Genomic DNA, 18732 nt, shown 5'->3' with positions numbered 1-18732 from the left:
AGGCTGATGTCGTCCGCATAGTCCAAGTCTGTCAGGACTACTGTTGGGTGTCGCCTCGACCTCCTTGGTGTTATGGTGAGGCCAAGGGCCTGCCCTTGATTATTTCATTGTGCTTAATTACTTTGCACCGCTGGTAATATTCACAGTGATAAAAGTACAAATACCTTGAAACTGTACTTAAATACAATAAGTGTTTGGGGAAATGTTGTACTTTCATACCCCTAGTTAATTTCCACCACTGTTTTCATGACATCTAAGCAGTCAGGACTCAGCAGTATATTATGTGATGCAATTTCCGAGCAGCATCCAGGATTTGCGAACGCCCCACGCCCATTATGTGCTTGTTGGTTTGTGGCGCAGAGCCCCTCCCTCGTCTACGTCATTGTTTGCTTCAGCTCCAACGTCTCTAGTAGTCTGCAGCAGTCGTAGTACACATTATCATACTGATCGTTAGCGGACAGTGAAGGTTACCTGCTTCAACAGTGCTTGAACGGCAACCTTTCCACTGTCAAAAAAACCATCATTATACAAATCGCATCTAGACTGACATCATCATCACCAATCAAGAAACCGCCGTCCACTTCTTAAATCATCCAGACCATTTAATCGTATTTGATAGAAGAACGAACATCCGTTAGCTTGATAGCTTGCTTCTCTGCTAAACAACGCAAGTCAATTTGTGTCTAAGCTACAAGACAACTCAACGGTAAGATGGATTCTTATTTTCAAACTCCTTCAAATAAACACTAGAATTGAGCTACCCTGTAGTTAATTTCAGCTATTACCAGAGCCTTCATAACGCGCCTAAACAATGCGAAATAAGAGATACATTAAATTGTGTATTTGTTTTCGTGGGCCTCATTGTCCGCGGGCATTAGCTACACGGTCAGTGTAACGCACTACAGTCAAGAAAGACACGTTTTTATAATCTGTAATATGATAGCATCATTGTGCATTCACTGCAATGTCATCAATGCTCTGCGGACTTTACATTGCGTTATGTAGACCAAGTTTCCACATTAAGTAATTGCACATGTTGCAGCTCGATTAAATGGTCATTGAACCATTTTAGTGTGGAGTTGAGTGTACTGCATCTACTGTATGTGCGTTGTTTACGTTTATTAGCGGTTACTTGCTAAAACAATTGGATGTCTACAAAAACAGAAATTTTATAGAAATGGTTATATTTACTTTTTCTGACACGGTATAGTGTATTCTTACCATTCTACTAAAAGAGCAGCTACTGAACCTAGTGAAGTAATGCTTTTCCTGCTGAGCTAACAGTTTGTAACTGCCAATTTGAAACGGTTTAAGCCAGAGTTTGTGGCACCATAGCATAGTGTGCTCACTGCTCATGACCAATCTGACCAGTAAGTGCGTAAATGAGGTTCAAAATATACACCAGTCTAATTCCTCCTCGGACAACAAACATCTCTTGTGACATAATTGTCATCAATATTAACAATACGATTTTCTACAGTAGCCTACGCCATCATCATTTCTCTATCAGTATATGAGGCTAATATCCTAATTTCTGGACTGACTTTACTTTAAGACTTCACACTTGGTCTAAAAGAGATAGCACCAAAAAAAGACCTTGCGGTCTCATTCCCATTCAGGCCCTATGCCATGTCTGATATGGCATGAAAAATAACAAAATTCAATACCATCACCAAAAAAACAAAAACACTATATAAAATGAATTCTCTTTCCTTCATTGTAGAATCATGGCTTCCCAGGTGAGACAGAACTTCCATCAGGACTGTGAGGCAGCCATCAACAGGCAGATCAACCTGGAGCTGTATGCTTCTTATGTCTACCTGTCCATGGTAAGCCTGAGTTAGAGGTGAAAGCGAGACTTAAATTGCAAATTATATTGACGCCTAGCAAGACTAGGGAGAGAACAAATAATTAAAGGTTGCAAAACTAATACTAATGCCATTGGATATGGAGAAAACTATGGGTCGGTGTGTCACAGAGGGCATTGAGGTAAAAAGGTTAAAGGTAGACAGGCAGGCACTAGTAACTGAGTAACTAGTCAGGCTAGCCATTTTAGACAAAAACACAATTTTGGTATCTTTGAGTTTGGTCCAACATTATTGCTTTACAGTCTGAAAAAGGTGTCCTTTTAACATTATTATGTTCAGTTTAAATTATTTTAGAGATTTGGCAATGTACACCAAAAGGTCAGAGTTCATTGCCTGCCCTTTGGGAATGTAATCTTGCTTCACAAATATAACCCTCACGTATTGATCTCATGTAGCTACTAGCTATACACATAACCGGGTTGTTATTTTTAAAAGTAAAAATAAGAAAAAGAGTTTGGCTCTTACTGTATAACCGAAAGGAACCAAATAAATACGGACCGTGTATGTAGTACATGGTCTGATTTCATTTGGTTCCTTTTTATTTTTTTCCTTATTTATTGAAGGTCGTAGTTTCTCCATTTATTCTGCGTCAATATGTCACGACACCCTTTATTTCTGGAACATTCTCTCTACAATCTCAGTTGATATTTCACCACAATTTCTGTTATCACTTATGAAAAGATAAAGACAAGCTTTTAATGCAAATACCCCATTCCAACTGGTTTACCTCCCAGGCATACTACTTTGAACGTGATGACCAAGCATTGAACAACTTTGCCAAGTTTTTCCGTAACCAGTCCCACGAGGAACGTGATCATGCAGAGAAACTCATGAAACTACAGAATCAGAGGGGAGGAAGGATCTTCCTGCAAGATATCAGGGTATATGTGTGTGTGTGTGTGTGTGTGTGTGTGTGTGTGTGTGTGTGTGTTTGCATGTATGTACTTTATGTGGGGAGGTAAAAACTAGGCTGTTAAATGTGCAAATATTTTCAGTTATGAGGGGGTTTTTTTGGCCTATCTTGGGAGGACCACTTTGGGGGGCAACAGATAGAGAGGGTGTGAGTGTTTTAGAGCTCTTATCTTTCTCAGACATGTCATTGAGTATGATGACTGAAATGTTAAACCGCAAACTTGCTTGGAAAGATAGAAGTGTGAACTTGTTGTGCAGACTAGATGTTAAGCCCCCTAATCTAATTGTTCAGTTACAGCTTCAGTTAAGAAATTCAATTACATTTTATGGGGAATATGACTTTTCCTTGATCACTCTTAGCTCTCGGTTACTTTTCATCCCTGCTGACTTTGTCCGTGTCCTTTTCTTTGTTTATTTCAGAAGCCTGAGAGGGACGAGTGGGGCAGTGGTGTTGAGGCCTTGGAGTGTTCCCTCCAGCTTGAGAAGAGCGTCAACCAGTCCTTGTTGGACTTGCACAAGGTTTCCACTGAACATAATGACCCACATGTGAGTATTATCCTTACTTGAAAGTTGACATAAAATTAAGGTTAGAGGTTAACAAACATCCCTTTCAGTGTGTGATGGTAAAGCAAAAAATAGGAAGCTGAAAAAACAACAAAGGTATGTGTGAGTACAGGAGATCATGAACTTTTTTACTTACCGGTACTAATTATCATACTGTAGTTCCCATTATTGTGTGTGCATGAATTGCAAGTTCCTGCTGATGATATGCATATTAACGGGCAAGTGAGACCCATGTATCACTTGCATAACGTAAATTCAAATGGAATGCTCCACTGACAAATGTGTAGATGTCTAGTCAATTTGTGACTTTAGCTGTATAAAATGAGGCAAAAATGTTTTAGGGTTATAATCAGTTTTCTGGCCCTATACTAAACATATAACATATTATGGTGCTTGATTCTACAATACCAAGAATTCACAGTGAAGACTTGATTCTCAAGCAGTTGTCAAGGCCATTGCCCCTTGTGGCAAAGCTCTCCATGACTAATGCTGTGCTCTTGATGTTGCTGCCTCGGCAATAGACGGCATTGATGGTCTTATCACCATCACATATTGATTGTTAAATAAAACATTGCGATAAGATTGAAAAATAGTCTGTAATAGTTTTGGGTTGCTTCCAAGTGAACCTTGTCAAGGACCATTTTTGTACTGTCAGTGTTCACAATCTTTTTTTGTCAGTGACAGTGTAAGGTGGAATATTTAAGATCTTATCATATTTTAAGTTTATCTGTGAAGGTGAAGGACTGAGGTGGTCTTGGATTTCTTCCAAATGAACCTGGTAGCAGATCAATGTTCACATTCACAACCATCTTCTGTCCACATCAAGTGGATTGTGCTGTTAAACTTGTCTTATTGCATCATTACAAATAAAGTATAGTGTAGTTTGTCGTATTATAGTTATATAAATAAAGATTAGCACTTGATACAATAATTGTCAAGGTCATTAATATTGATTGTTAAATAAAGAAGACCAGATAGCATTAGTTCATCCTTAAGACTTTACATACAATCAATATCATAGAAAAACGAATCATCAAACTTTGTGGTTCACAAATCTCCTACTGCTTTAAGCGAGAGTCCTTTTTCTTTTCTTTTTTCAAAGTAAGATGATCTTAACATGGAAGCATGATGGCTTCCTCACTCCTGGTTCTATGAATGATATACAATGCTATTTATACAATGCTATTTACAGTGTCTGTTCTGTGTTGTTTCCTGAAACCTGATTTAGTAATGTGGATGGATTGCATTCAGGCCAACAAAGTCCTTGAGTTGCTCTTTAAACATTGATTCCTGGGAGTTTTTCCAGGACAGCTGAGTTGGAGAGCAGAGTCAGATCAATGATTAACTCCACCTTTTTTAGTATAATTTCTTCTTTCATTTAGATCTTTCAACTGTTTTGATTTAATGTTACATCTACCAAATGGGCTCAGTCTTACTTAAAACGACAGAAGGCATTTTGCTGAGAGCTGCGTCACTCGTATTAGCTGTGTAATACAAAGTGTGATAGCAAAGTTGATAAGTGAAGTCTTCATTTTGTGGAAAATACAGTGCACATTCATCATCGTCTCAACCGTGCAATATACAGTATAAAGGTTATTTTCAGTGCCGCTGAAGCTAGGCATTCAGGCAAATCAATATCGGTTCTATTAATAAGAGTGGAATATCTTTTCCACAAAGCGGTTTCAGATGACTGAAAGTATTTATTTCAGATTTAAAAATAATAATATAACTTAACATAACCCTCCCCTCCCCTTCGTGTTCTTGTTTTTAACAGATGTGTGACTTCATCGAGACACACTACCTGGACGAGCAGGTGAAGTCCATAAAGGAGCTCTCGGACTGGGTGACCAACCTGCGACGCATGGGGGCCCCCCAGAATGGCATGGCAGAGTATCTGTTTGACAAACACACTTTGGGCAAGGAAAGCAGCTAGATCGCTTCACACCAAATGAATGCTACCTGTATTTATATCTTAATATCTTGCTTATTGGAGTATGTTTTAAAGTCTAGTTTGTCTTCTCACAGGCACGTCACTCATATTACTCTGCTCTTTCTTGCATTACTCTTATCTACAGTTCAATAGCTTATCTCCTTGTTCTCCTATGACTTATTACTTAGTTCAATAACATATTCTCAGATCTCCAAGCCATGCCCTAAAATGATCTGCACTCCTTGAACTTCTGCGTCCTGTTGCTACCATCACGTTTGCAGTGTTGTAAGACAGCAGTTGTAATCAAACCAAATAAATGGAACCATCTGGATTCTGATAAGTCTGTCATTACTGTGTATTGTTTTCCAATGGTAAAAGTATCTTCTCCAGTCGTATCTTATCTCAATACTTAGGGATGAGTTTAGTTTAATTACAGAGGAACTAATTGTCAGTATAAAAGTATTGTAGATCAGAAGAATTGTTTTACAGTTTAAAACCTTCCGTGAATTGTTTGGTCTAAAAAAACAGATGGCCAGATGGCCATTTAGAAGAACAAAGCTACTCGTATAGTGAGTAAATTTGTCATCTTCATGTTTCATGTCTCTTATTTCTCTTTATTTTTTTTTAATGGTGAGGAAAATGGAAGTGAAACTTAAGTCATTTCTTAGGACTCGGAATAGTTATGACGTGTTTCTTTTAAGGTGTCAGTTCCCTTTTTAGGGGAAATTGGTTACAGCATAAAACCATGACGCAAAACACAACACAAGGACAAGCATTGGCATTAAACTTGATGAAAAACATTGAATCACTGTATAATTTTCTCAAAGGTCTCTAGTTTGATTACAATGTGAATTGTGAATAAATAATGCATCGGATTTATGTAGTGCTTTACCAAGTACTCAAAGATGCTTTACAGAAAACAATACCTTAAAGCAACAAAAAATGCGGGTACTAAAAATGTATTTATATCGATTGCACCTAATTTTAGATATACTGTCATTCTGCAATACCTGTGTTTAGAGCAGAACTAAAAATTGCACTCACTCCTGGTGTATAATGACCAGCAAGGTGACACACTAGTCTACCCAGACTAGATTATCCTTTTTGCTGCTACTACAAATTTTGTCCAAAACACACAACTCGGTACACTGTATCTATCTATAGATGTTGCAGATTGCAGACCTCATGGCTATGACTGCTTTTCAGATTCAGCAGGCACTGCTGGGTAGGTAACCCGGCCTACCAGTGATCTGTGCACAGAGAAGCACACTTTTCCAGTTTGTATTATTCATTTATATATGTTTTGTCTCTGGTAGTGGTATCCCAATCCCCTCCGTCTCAACACGTGGCACTCAGTTTACACACACCCAACTCTCAAAGGGTCACAGTGAAATTATAGCTCTCAAACATTGTAGTGTTTTATCCTTTTGACAGATTATGTCAAATGATATGTTCATGATTGACCACAAACTAAAGGTAAGAAAAGGAGCAGACCCTGATGGTGTAACTAAGCCCAGGTGTGTTTGCCGTCGCAAATTGCGACTAGGCCTACAGCTTTTTTTTTATTGATTGAAATATTTATTAACAGTTTGTAGAATTACAGTACATTTCAAGCACAAACTCAATACAGAGACTGTTAACTGTGAGTGGACGACCCAATTAAGCATTACACTTGTTTACAACAGGGTCCACATTGTTCAATTCATCAAAACATATAGAGACATACAAATAGACACTTCTATGTAGTTAAAGAACAAAACAGGAATTCATCATATATAAGCAAAAAGGGAAAAGATACATATACAGTGAGGGGAAAAGGGGGGGGGGGGGTGGATGGAGGAATCAGATTTTACAGAGGCCAGTTTCGAATTGCAGCCATCCGTAGGTGCCCTTTGAGAGCGGTTTTGAAGGAGTCAAGGGATTCACATGTCTTAATGACTGTTGGTAGGGCGTTCCACATTTTCTTGTCGTCGACCCTAAGCCATCCCAGCCTGTCAAAGTGGGCAGGGGTGAGGTGGGTTCGGGGGGTGAGGCCAAGTAGGAGCCTGACCAGTTTGTTTTGGGAGGTCTGGAGCCTTGTTTTAAGGGCCTTTGAGGTGCTGTGGTACCAAGAGGTGGAAAATACTGTTACTATGAAAACGCGCAGGAAGCCTGTGTTTACTCTTGCAGGTTTTCATGCTTTAGTTGTACTGTTGCATTTTGTGCATTGAGAGTGCATTGAGAAATGTCCTCAGAAACCCAAAGTGATATCACTGACTGACTGTTGTGACGACACAGAGACACCTCCCTGACAATATCGCTGAGACAGTTTATTTATTTTTGGACCACAATGCTTATATGAGACAATTTAAAATGAAACTTCTACGGCCCTGGACCAGGGGATTAGCGAGTGACATCAGGACTCTGCTGTAGTGCTGACATAATGAAGTGACATTATTCCTGTAGACGTGTAGAGTAATCTCAGCCCTGTGGTCGCTTCTCGCCTTTTATGGCGTCTTACTGGTGCTTGGTGAATGGGTGATGTTTCTAGGTACACTCATGAAACCGATGAGCTGGGCCCCTGCCAGATTGATCATGCTTTTTAAGAATATAAGAAAGGTAACCAACTTGATTGTGACAATTACCAGCTACCGGGAGATAATTACTGTAGCAAAGGTGCATGACTATGTGTTTAATAACAGACTGATGTCCTGCTGCTATAAGCCATTCCGAGAGCAGTCAGGAGAGCTCAACCTAAAAGAAGTTGCAAAGAACACATTGTGTCACTTAGGCTTATAATTGAACATTGTGTCAGAAAGAAGCTGTAGGTTACCTTTATAGACTTTCTCAAAGCATATGGCTATATGACAGGGTCCTAAAAGGAAAACTCTTCAAAGATCCTGGTAGTCTGGCAGCCTACCAAAGGAAAGCAAAGCCTAGCAAAGCAAAAGGAAAGTTTGACATTTTTGATATCTTTGCCTGCCATAGGATGTTAATGGTAGGGTCACAAGAAACCCCTATAAAAAAGATTGCCCAATACCAACAACTGGTCAGCAAGTGGATTCATGAATGTATAGACAATATTTTAAGCCAATACAAAAAGACTATGGGGTGTGGACTGTGGAGTTACTATGATGTACAGTATCCTGGGCCCCACCACAATAACAGCATGCAGCGGAGTGGGGCAAGGATCCTATTCCCTACAACACCCTGCTTCCTGTCTGTGATGTATGTCAACATGCTCATCAGAGAGATTAAAAAACGTTGTGGGGACGATGGTTTCTTAAAATGGATCAGTTTTAATTCTAATGGATGACACTGTTATACTGGCAACATCAAGAGAAAGGAATATAAGGTTCTTTAGGCTGTTTTCTTATCAGCTATCTTGTATGGGTGTGTGGCTATAGTTGGTTACAAATTCCTAAAGTAAATTGAAACTACATAACTGGAGTGAAATCCCTATTGGGGTGAGGGTTACTACACCTAACTTAACCTGGCTGTTGGAAGCAGGTCTGCCTTCATTGCAAGTTCTTCAATTGCTAAAGAAGGATAACCAAACCAAGTCGTGTATTCTCATTTAACTGTGATAATGGAGAAACAAGATCATATTGAGAGTGACCGAAGGGACATGATTCATAAACTGAAATCCAAAGAGCGAACATCTGTTCATTGAGGGATATTTGAGAATAACCTTTTACACAGTTTCAGTTTTCCTCTCACGTACACTGTGTGTGGAAATGGGGAGGTGGAGTTTGATATAACCTGAGCAGGGTATTTGTCAATGTGAGACTGCAATAGGCCTGCTGGTCTATGGAGGGGACCATAGATCGTAAGGTACCCTTACACAAGACATCAGGGAATTATGGACATGAGTTAACTGTATAGTGCATCGATTAAAATGACAATGAATCAATCCACCCGTTCCTGAATAATATGAAAGTGAAGCCAGCAGAAACAGTTTCCTGACTATCTACTGTAGACTGTTCTGTTCTACCCACAGTACTGGGGTAAATTGCCTGTGCATGTATATTTTGGATTATATGTATTATTATTATTATTATTATTACAATTATTATTATTATTGATACAATACTGTATATAGCCTACTGTTGACCACACCAATCTTGCTCTTTCACCATGCCATGTCCATGCAGTCAGTCCAAGTGCTGGGAGCCTAGTAGCTCTGCATTGTCCATAGCTAATGCCTTTGCAAAGGCATTAGAGCTATGGATCAGAGCTAGGGCCCTGTAAGCAGGCCTGTAATTACTCTTTTCCTAATTCCTGTGCTTTCTGCTGACTCTTCTTTCTTAAAATTGTTACTACTAGCAAAACAAATACAACTGTGAGTGTGAGACCATACATTTAGGGCTACTTTACTTTAGTTACTTTAGCATAGTAGCCTATAGTCTAGTACCAGTGCTGCTGATGCTGGCTATATGGCTAATAAGGTTTTTGGGGATGGCATAGCAGGACATTGTAGGCACTAGGCAGCCTTGATGAAGTTCTCCCTGAATATCCCACAGCTCTCTTGTCAGGAGATCTTCCACTTCTCCACTCCTTGAGTCCTTCCCTATCCTTCCATAAACCATGAGGATGGAAATCATACATCACAAATAAAGCTTGTCTGACTGTATTCAAATTAAACTATATTGTATTGCCACTAGGGGTCCCCCTCACCCAGTCTTTTACTATTATATACAGTTTATTTCTTTCTGGTCTCAATCTGTTCGCAAAACAACACTATTGATTCAAACTATATTCTACGATTTGACAACATTCATACAATAATGAAATGAACACAGAACAACAAACAAAGAACAAAACACGATTTGACACTGGATTGCAATCATATTGCATTATATTTTCAAAATCATTATGAAGTGTCTCAATGTTTTTTTCTTTATTACCAACAAATTAAATGATTAGTAATTTCTATAACATACTATGACATTTAATTTAACCCCTTGCAAAAGCATGGTGGAGCTGCAAGATTTCAGTCCATGATTTTCCATTTCTTTGTTTCTTCGGCTGTTTGTCTGCGACCATTCTTATAGCATTGGATATAACATCAAAACTAGATTAAGAAAGTTCATGTGAAGTACTACATCGTGCTTTGGGTATGAATGTGGCCTTCCCCGTACTTGGGAAGGATTTTATTGATGGGCTGTATGGATTTGTAACTGAGATAACCTTAATCAAGATCTAGAACTGTATGAATATGTTATTGACAATGATGCCATTCATGGCATGGCAAAGGGCCAGCTTGTACAGAGTGCACAATTGGATGGTTGATGCATCGAGTTAGGACCAGTAACCAGCCAGACAGAAACAGTGCCGATCCTCAACAAAAAAGGCATATTTACTCTGTAGCTAATCATAGATAATGATTATGTTTGGATGATTTGTGCATTCTACTGCATATTGCCCAGTGGCCCTTGAATACCAGGGGCCCCCATGGGCCATGACGAGACCCATTGACAGTTTACATAAGTGGTTAAATATATCTTCATTGTCGTTGCTGCAGAGTGAGGTCTAGCCAACACCAACTCGGGATTCCTTGGATCGCTGCCCTCCACAAATTCCTATCCAACATCAGGTTCTTGAGCTCTAGTCTGCAGTGTTGTTAGCCAAGCTGTCGTGCCGCAGCAAGTCTACATAGGTGGTACGCTTCTTTACCCTCCTGGCTTTGCCCTGGGTTTGGCTCCTACAGAGTAAATTTACTTGCCTCAAGTTCTGGGTGCCTGACACAGTGCCCTGCCAGCCTCATCCTTCTCTCTCTGACTTTGTCCGTGACCCATGGTAGGTCCCATAGAGGTCCACATTTCTGATGCGGTCTGGTCCGTCCATGTGACACCTAGTGCCATTCGTAGCATTCTTGTGTAGACTCCATCCAGGGCTTTTTCCTGTTGTACTGTGAGGGTCCATGTCTCTGCCCCATACAGCAGTACTGACTCCACACACAGTAGCTATGAACAGCCGCCTGCCCGCCTCTTAAGATCTTCTCCCATGTCTGATTTCCACACTCTCCTCATCCTGTGCAAGGTACACAGAAGTTGATCTATTGAAGATTCTGACCTTCAAAGTACATAATTTTTTGTTTTGATTGTATTGCTGTATTGTTGTATTGTTCTTTCTGCTTTGGCAATGTAAATGTATGTTTTCTCATGCCAATAAAGCCCTTTGAATTGAATTGCAAGGCTTTCCAGGCAAGTGCTCTCCGAACCGTCAGATCCTGTTCAGTTGAGGTAGTCCAGGCCCTGAGGTACTTGAAGTTCTCGACTCGCTAAATATATAAATTATTTAGATGTATGTAACCCAGCAAATGGCAACCCATGTCAACTGTCAATCAAGGCAGTATAAAATTGACATCAGGTCCTACACTCCCCACTCCCACTTCCACCTATGCAAGATGGCCGAAATGTTTGACAGAAGCATGGCAGCAGCAGCAGGTTCACTGTGACAATCTTTGGATACTCTTCGGTGAGTCATATAGGCTTGGTGTCATTAACTTTAACTTGGATCAACTGGTTAACTGTGTTTATTTTGAAAGCATTTGATTTATGAGTTATGTTTGAACTTTTTGTTTAATAATTAATATTGGTGTATTCTATTATAATATATATATGTCATGTTATATAATTATATATATTATAAAATACTTTGAATTTTATTTTCTAAAAACATGCATGTAAAGATATAGACTTATTCGATAAATGATTAAAGATTCGATACTGATCACATCGAACTCTTTACTCATTTTATAGTTTTTTATTTAAAGTTGTACAACAATGACTTTTTGAACAAAAGACTGATGTAGACACCTGGCCTTGCAGGTCAGGTTTTTGTGTCCTTAAAAGGAAACCCATTGGATGGTTCTGGTACCGGCTGGTACCTGGACCTGGCGAGCCGACCCGGACCTCGACGCCCCCCTCCCTCCACAAATGTGGTAACCCAGTTCTCCCCCCTGGAGACAGACCGAATTTCCCCTATAATTAGGAACTCAACCTGGACAGTCACCACCTTTAAAGGGCCCCCATTTTTTGGTTTATTATTTTCTATAAATGTTCAAAGTTGTTTAAGTTCTGTTTTTGATAATAATAATAATATTTCAGTTACCCTTTAACTCCAGTTTCTGCCTCCCTTATTTCATTGGTTTTCATTCACACATTGAGCTCCTTTTCCGAACCTGGTTTACACGCAGTCAATCTCTTACCCATTGTGCCACTTGCTACATGTAGCCTACATTAAATATACAGTATATTTAAAAGTAGTATGCCTATAGAGCGTCGCAGTCCCGCCCCCGACGAGAGGCCCGGAAGAGAATTCCCCATTGATTTTTCCCATAGATGTTTCAAAAAGTATTTAAAGACATTTTAAGCCTCGGACAAAGCCAACTCTTGTTGTGACAAATCATGACAATAAACGCAATGTTTTTATTTATTTATTGAAATGATTTGTCACAAGGTTGTCCGAGGCTTACATGTCTTTAAATAAATACTTTTTGAAACGTCTATGGGAAAAATAAATCAGGAATTCTCTTCCCGGGCCTCTCGTCGTCATGAAAGGGGTGGGACTGCGACGCTCTATAAGTGATATTTTCTTTGTTAAAACAAGTTTTCTTTTGTTATAACGCAAAGCTTATTATTCTGATAGTAATCATTGCTATAGATTGTTTTATTTTTCTTCTTATTTCCAGTAACGGGGATCTCTCTATGGGTGCGTTCAGATCTGTGCACCGGGAGCGCACTCACGTATTGATTTGTTTTGGCACAGCATTGGCTCAGTGCTTATATCTGAACGTACCCTAGACTCCAACGCTTTTATAAACAAACAAGTTCAGTTTCACGAGCCTTTTCCTGTGAGCCAACATGCACAAGTCCGTCTGCCTGCTAACTAATCTACTGTAATAAATGGGATGGAAGGATTGATTGGTGTGAGCTATATTGACCTGGCCAGAGGCCAGAGCCTGCCTTCATAAGAGGACCAGAAATGTACCCCTTAAGGCTTAAGCCTAGGCCCTAGTACATCATAGATTCAAGATTCAAGAGGGTTGTTGTATTTGGCAATAGTAGGCTACAGGTAAAAACACCTTTAGCCGCAATGGGACATGATACATTTGGGTTAAATGATTGATTGTCTGCGTTATAGAATGTGCAGTAAGATCTGTAACGGTGAGGTACACAACCAGCATGCACAAATTGCAATTACAATGATTTGATGTAGGAAATAAATGTCTTTCGATAAAGGCTGTGTCTACTCCCACAGTTCATCATAGTTTTATAAATATATTACATACCTTGGCTATTTTTAGCAAGCCCTGCATCTCCATGGCAACCAAGAAATACCTAATACATTATTTACTAATTTATGCTATCTGGTGGGCTGGTGAATACTTAACCCCTTCCAGCGTGTGTAGTTTACTGCATGACACTACAGTACTAGTTAATAAGATGTTTATTAATTTGACATCAAACCCTTCAAACAACCATGTGATTGTTTTTTTGTTAATTGTCATTTATTTACCATACAAGTCAAGGGACTCCTAGTTTTCTAAATGTTTGCAAGTTGAACCTGCTACTGCAATTCCTGTTAAGTTTTAGATTTTTGTATTGTTTTTCTTCAGTTCAATTTGTTGCAGATACTATAGCTATAGATAGATCTTTATTATCCTGTGGGGGAAATTCAATTGACATGGCAGTACAGCATGAAACACAATAGATACAGAAAATGAGATAAAGCTTGGAGTAAATTATACTATAAAATTAGATAAGTGCACTCCTCTGAGTGCAGGTCTCCAACAGGCCGGGCAAATTTTGAAAGGCAGTTATGGACAATTGGAGTGGTATATGAGAAATCTGACTGATATATCTTGATCACAACACATGCACCACAAGGTGCACCACTGCACCTTGCTCGGCGGCACAGTGGCAAAGTGCCTTTTGGACAAAGGTTGTAGGACACTAACATATGGAATTATGGAACATATGAACTTGGGTTCAACGGTTATAGGCCAAAACGTGAAGCAGGCTGTTATAGCGCCACCATGAGGCTGATTTTAAACCTTTGTGGTGGAGGTTCTTCATTGGGCTACTGTGAGTGTGCATACAAAGTTTCAAGGCAATCAAATGCTCATCATTTGACATCTTGTGCCCCTCCCTCAAACTTTGAAAGCTATTAAATCATAGCCAATTTGAATGGAATCTGAAAAAGCTGACAAGATACATCTTTATCACACGACCAGAGACATAATCAGAGTTTTGGACAAAAAGTGTCAGGCCCATAATGTGGGAAGTTGCACCATCCATGATCTAAAGAAAAAAAAAGTTTGATTGTATGGCGTACAAAGACCTACAGAGTTTATAGGCCGAAACATGAATGGACCAGTTATAGCGCCACCATTAGGTTGAAGAGATTCTTCCTTAACCTACTGGGAGTGTGCGTGCATAGTTTCACACTGGTCTAACGGGGCCGGAGATTAGCTGGTCGCAGACACACAGACAAACGGACAGGAGCGAAAACAGTCTCCGGCCTGATGAAGACAATACAACCAAAGATTAGGCCTACTGTAAGCAGGTAATAATGCACAAGGATTAGGAAAAGACTAACCCGAAATCAGGAGATTTAGCTATACTACATAAATTGTGTAGTATACCTGATGACCCGATTTGGGCATTTTATATAGCACCTTTCATGACATGAAATGAAGGTCAAAGTGCTTTACAGAGCAATAAAGACAAAGAAAAGCGAAAGCATTAAACAACATAACATAATAGCAATAACACCTGTTGTGCGTATGTGTGCACGGATGCATGACTAATTTGCATACTAAGGATAAGCTATTCTTTCTTTATTCCATTTTAAAGGGTTTAAAATGACTTTAATACTGATGGATAGATTGCCCACAATTAATGTCAAGGTTTCCTCCATGTCACTCACATTTGTCACCTTACACATCCCTAATCATCTTTAACTTTGGCCTGTTCCCTGTTTTGCCCCATGTTTGTGACAATATGTTTTCATCCCACCCCTACTTAATGTCATGTCACCATGTGCCATCCTGTTGTCCATTTCACGGCCCTATATTATCATTTATAAGCTACATCTCTGCCGACATCCTGTCTCTATAACACACACTGTATTTCCCCAGCAAGTTAACTCGTATTCTCGTAATACTGTATGATACAGTGCGTCATTTTAATGTAACCCAGGGGCCTATTTCACGAAACTTGGATTAGAGATTAAGCCGGGCTTTAACACATATCCTGGCTTATATATCCTGGATCAGTGCTTAACCGGTTTCATGAAAGCTGGTTGATCTTGCCAGATTAATTTAACCAGTTAACCTGGATATGTTGAGGCTTGATTCGGTTTCATGAAAGTGATGCTACATTAGTTACCATGGAAACTTATGCTTTGGACTTAGCCTGCTCCGGACCAGGCTAACAGCCAGGTTTAACCTAATCCTGATGTCTTTACTGTTCATTAAGCAGTCAAACTGATCACAAACCAATGATGTTTTCCAGATTTATTCAATTATTATGGGTTTATGTTGCCTTATTTGTATCGGTCTGCATTAAAGGACTAATTTAAGCACTAAAATCAAATAACCAAAATATATAGGCTGCACAACATCATGACAGCTTGTGAGCTTGTAGATCAGCTGCTTTTGGTGAATGTTCCCCATGAATAGGTTTGCTGTCGTGCAAGTGCACGGTTAAGAATAATTATTATATTATATTATTATTATTATTCTTTGTAAAAGTGAAAACCACTAAATATTACCATTAGTCATTGTTTTACAACATATTGTAACGTTTCACCCACTACTAGTCCTACATACTTACACCTAGAAACCCCATTCAAACCTATTTAGGTTCATCCTACGGTGGACATGTGTGCCTGAAAAGGAATCTTTGAAATGTTTCATAGTTTTAGAAATATAGTGCTTTCAAATTTGAGACATTTATAGGCAGATAGTGGCACTTCAAAAAATCACTTTCACCTAGAAACTCCATTCACACTTTGTAAAATTCAGCTTACTGTGGAAACACATGCTGGAACTTTTTACTTTGAAATGTTTTGTACTTTCTGAGTTATTTAACTTAAACGCCCAATGCATTCTCAATGGCAATAGCACAAACTTTGGCATGCTAAATGAACCAATGAACCTATGAACCTCACCAGTCTGGCCCCTGTCTGGAAAACAACCCCCTTCCCCAAAGGTAGCTCCCTCAGAGGAGGGAGTTATGGCCAAATATCACAATGCGACAATATCATTATGCTTACAATATTAAGAATTCTGTTTTAAGTTAATAGTAGTGGTAAAATGTAAACTATATTTTTGGGTTAGTTAATCATTCAGTCTATCCACTATTGAGAGTATGTTCTCTCTTTAATTACAGCAGCAGTATTTATTTTAGAAGCTTAAATCCTTGTATCAGTTGGTCTTGAATAGATTAGTAAAGATAATGAGATATACAGAAGGGGGCTGTAATGCAACTATTAAGGATGCAAACTGCCTTAATACCCCATGAAGAAGAAGGATCAGTAAATCCACAGAATGGGTCTAGAGACAACAAGCCAGACTGTCTATTAAGCCAGGCTTGCTGATCCCGGCTCGCCAAATCCGCCAATTCTGAGCCTCGCTTGGCTTTAGTGGAACGGAATAAACCAGGCTGTAAAGATCAGGATTTAAAAAGCCTGGCTTTGGCCTATATCCTGGATTAGTTAATCCAAGATTCGTGAAATAGGCCCCAGGTTTATAATTGTATGTCTGTATTTGTATCTGTTTGTATGCATCAGTATGCATGCATTTGTATGGTCACATGTACCATCTGCATCAGTTCACAGCTCACGCCACCCTTTGGTGTAACCACACGCCAACACCACCACGCTGCTAGAGTGTTTGTTGCTACAATATGCCGTTTGTTTTAATGAATAACTCGTAACATAACATTTAATTGACATGGACAGCGAGTAGGCCGTCTGTGTTGTTTTTACCAGGCTGGAGAAAAACAACAAAAAAATCTTCTACAACAAGAAGCTGTGGAAACTTAAGTCCTCAGTTCTGCGGTCTATCAAAATCAGGTGGGTCGAGTGTTTGCAGGTGTTGGCTTGGGCTACGCTACTGTTTAGCTTATTTAGCTCAGGGTTTTCAAGGTCCATTAGCCTATTTATTCTGCTTTTGAGCCACGGACCACCATTTGATGACATATAGCCCTATATCAGACCCATTTGAGCCACGGACCACCATTTGATGACATTTAGCCCTATATCAGACCCATTTGAGCCACGGACCACCGTTTGATGACATTTAGCCCTATATCAGACCCACTTGAGCCACGGACCACCATTTGATGACATTTAGCCATCAGAATTCAGACCCATTTGAGCCACGGACCACCGTTTGATGACATTTGTAAGTGCTGTTATTGAAGTGTTTGCTTTGGAATAGCTGGGATACAACAGCTCATGGTGGTCATACGTTTATAAAGAATAATTCATAGCAATTTCACGATGTAGGCCTACAATAAATATATGGTTCATAATTGATTTAATTTAAGGTTAAAATGTAAAACATGTGATGATAACTTTCTGAGGCAGAGCCAGGTTCTCTGTCTGTCAGTTCAGTAGCAACACTGGACGATGGTTGACTGATTGATGCGTGATTACCTGCCATTGCACACAGGTGGTGCAATAAGCCGTGTCTCTCTCATTCAGACTCTGGTCTGCACAAGGAAGCAGTAGGCTACGCGTGCAGCAGTGTAGTGCGTTTGCGCTGCTAAAGTTATAAGAACATTAAGTCAAAGAGACATTTCAAAGGACTCTAAGCAACTCGGGATGCAGGGGCCTTTTCCGCGACAGGCCGCCGGCCAACGAGGTATATTGTTGTGTTTGGATTGGTGTTTGTTGCGTTGTTTTTGTTTGATGGACGCGCTCGCCTGCGCATCGCGCATTTTCTACATTTGTTGTTTGTTTGGTCAATGTTTGTATCGTGACGCGCTTCGCTGGTTGTTTGTGTTGTGTGTTTATTGTTTTTTTTGTGTGGGCATGGTTAACCAGGCATGGAACAGCTGGGATGAGAAGAATGCCCAATAAATGCCCGTTCATAAAGAACCGCCTGTGTCGTCAATGTTGTTGAGAAGAGCTACATTTAGCCTCTCAGACCCATTTGAGCCACGGAACCACCGTTTGATGAGATCATGAGAATTACTCGGATCCAAAACTATATATATAGGCTATTAGAATGTTTTGTTGTGTCGGATAAAATTGATTGAAGTAACAGTTTTGCAGCATGGCTACATTTCACATGAAAGCACAACTCAATACAAGGACTGTTACTGTGGACAGCATTACACTTGTTTACAATAGGGTCCACCATTTTAAATTCACCAGAACATTTAGACTAGAGACTAACAAATATACACTTCTATAAAATATTTTGTCCACAATTCCATCCATTCTGTATTGATGTTGGTA

The 18732-nt window shown here is 39.6% G+C and overlaps 1 protein-coding gene across 1 annotated transcript; it reads left to right on the top strand.

The window, feature by feature from the left end:
* Window positions 1-415: 415 nt before the first annotated feature.
* Window positions 416-5614, top strand: fth1a (ferritin, heavy polypeptide 1a). The gene is made up of 5 exons (XM_080764734.1): window positions 416-706; window positions 1724-1829; window positions 2603-2749; window positions 3201-3326; window positions 5119-5614. Exons 2-5 carry the CDS (start codon window positions 1728-1730, stop codon window positions 5275-5277), a joined length of 534 nt encoding a protein of 177 aa, XP_080620860.1. The 5' UTR covers window positions 416-706; window positions 1724-1727; the 3' UTR covers window positions 5278-5614.
* The last annotated feature ends 13118 nt before the right edge of the window (window positions 5615-18732 follow it).

The sequence above is a fragment of the Protomyctophum bolini genome (assembly GCF_963924005.1).
Source record: "Protomyctophum bolini genome assembly, chromosome: 1".
NCBI classification, from domain to species: Eukaryota; Metazoa; Chordata; class Actinopteri; order Myctophiformes; family Myctophidae; genus Protomyctophum; species Protomyctophum bolini.
Note: the sequence above shows the minus strand (reverse complement) of the source record. Positions and strands in the feature narration are given on the sequence as shown.

Bases quoted from the DNA above. Each gene is read 5' to 3' on its own strand.
- fth1a (XM_080764734.1), top strand. From the start codon at position 1,728: ATGGCTTCCCAGGTGAGACAGAACTTCCATCAGGACTGTGAGGCAGCC. The intron at 1,830-2,602 runs GTAAGCCTGAGT...TTTACCTCCCAG, and splicing joins CTTATGTCTACCTGTCCATG to GCATACTACTTTGAACGTGA. The intron at 3,327-5,118 runs GTGAGTATTATC...TGTTTTTAACAG, and splicing joins CTGAACATAATGACCCACAT to ATGTGTGACTTCATCGAGAC.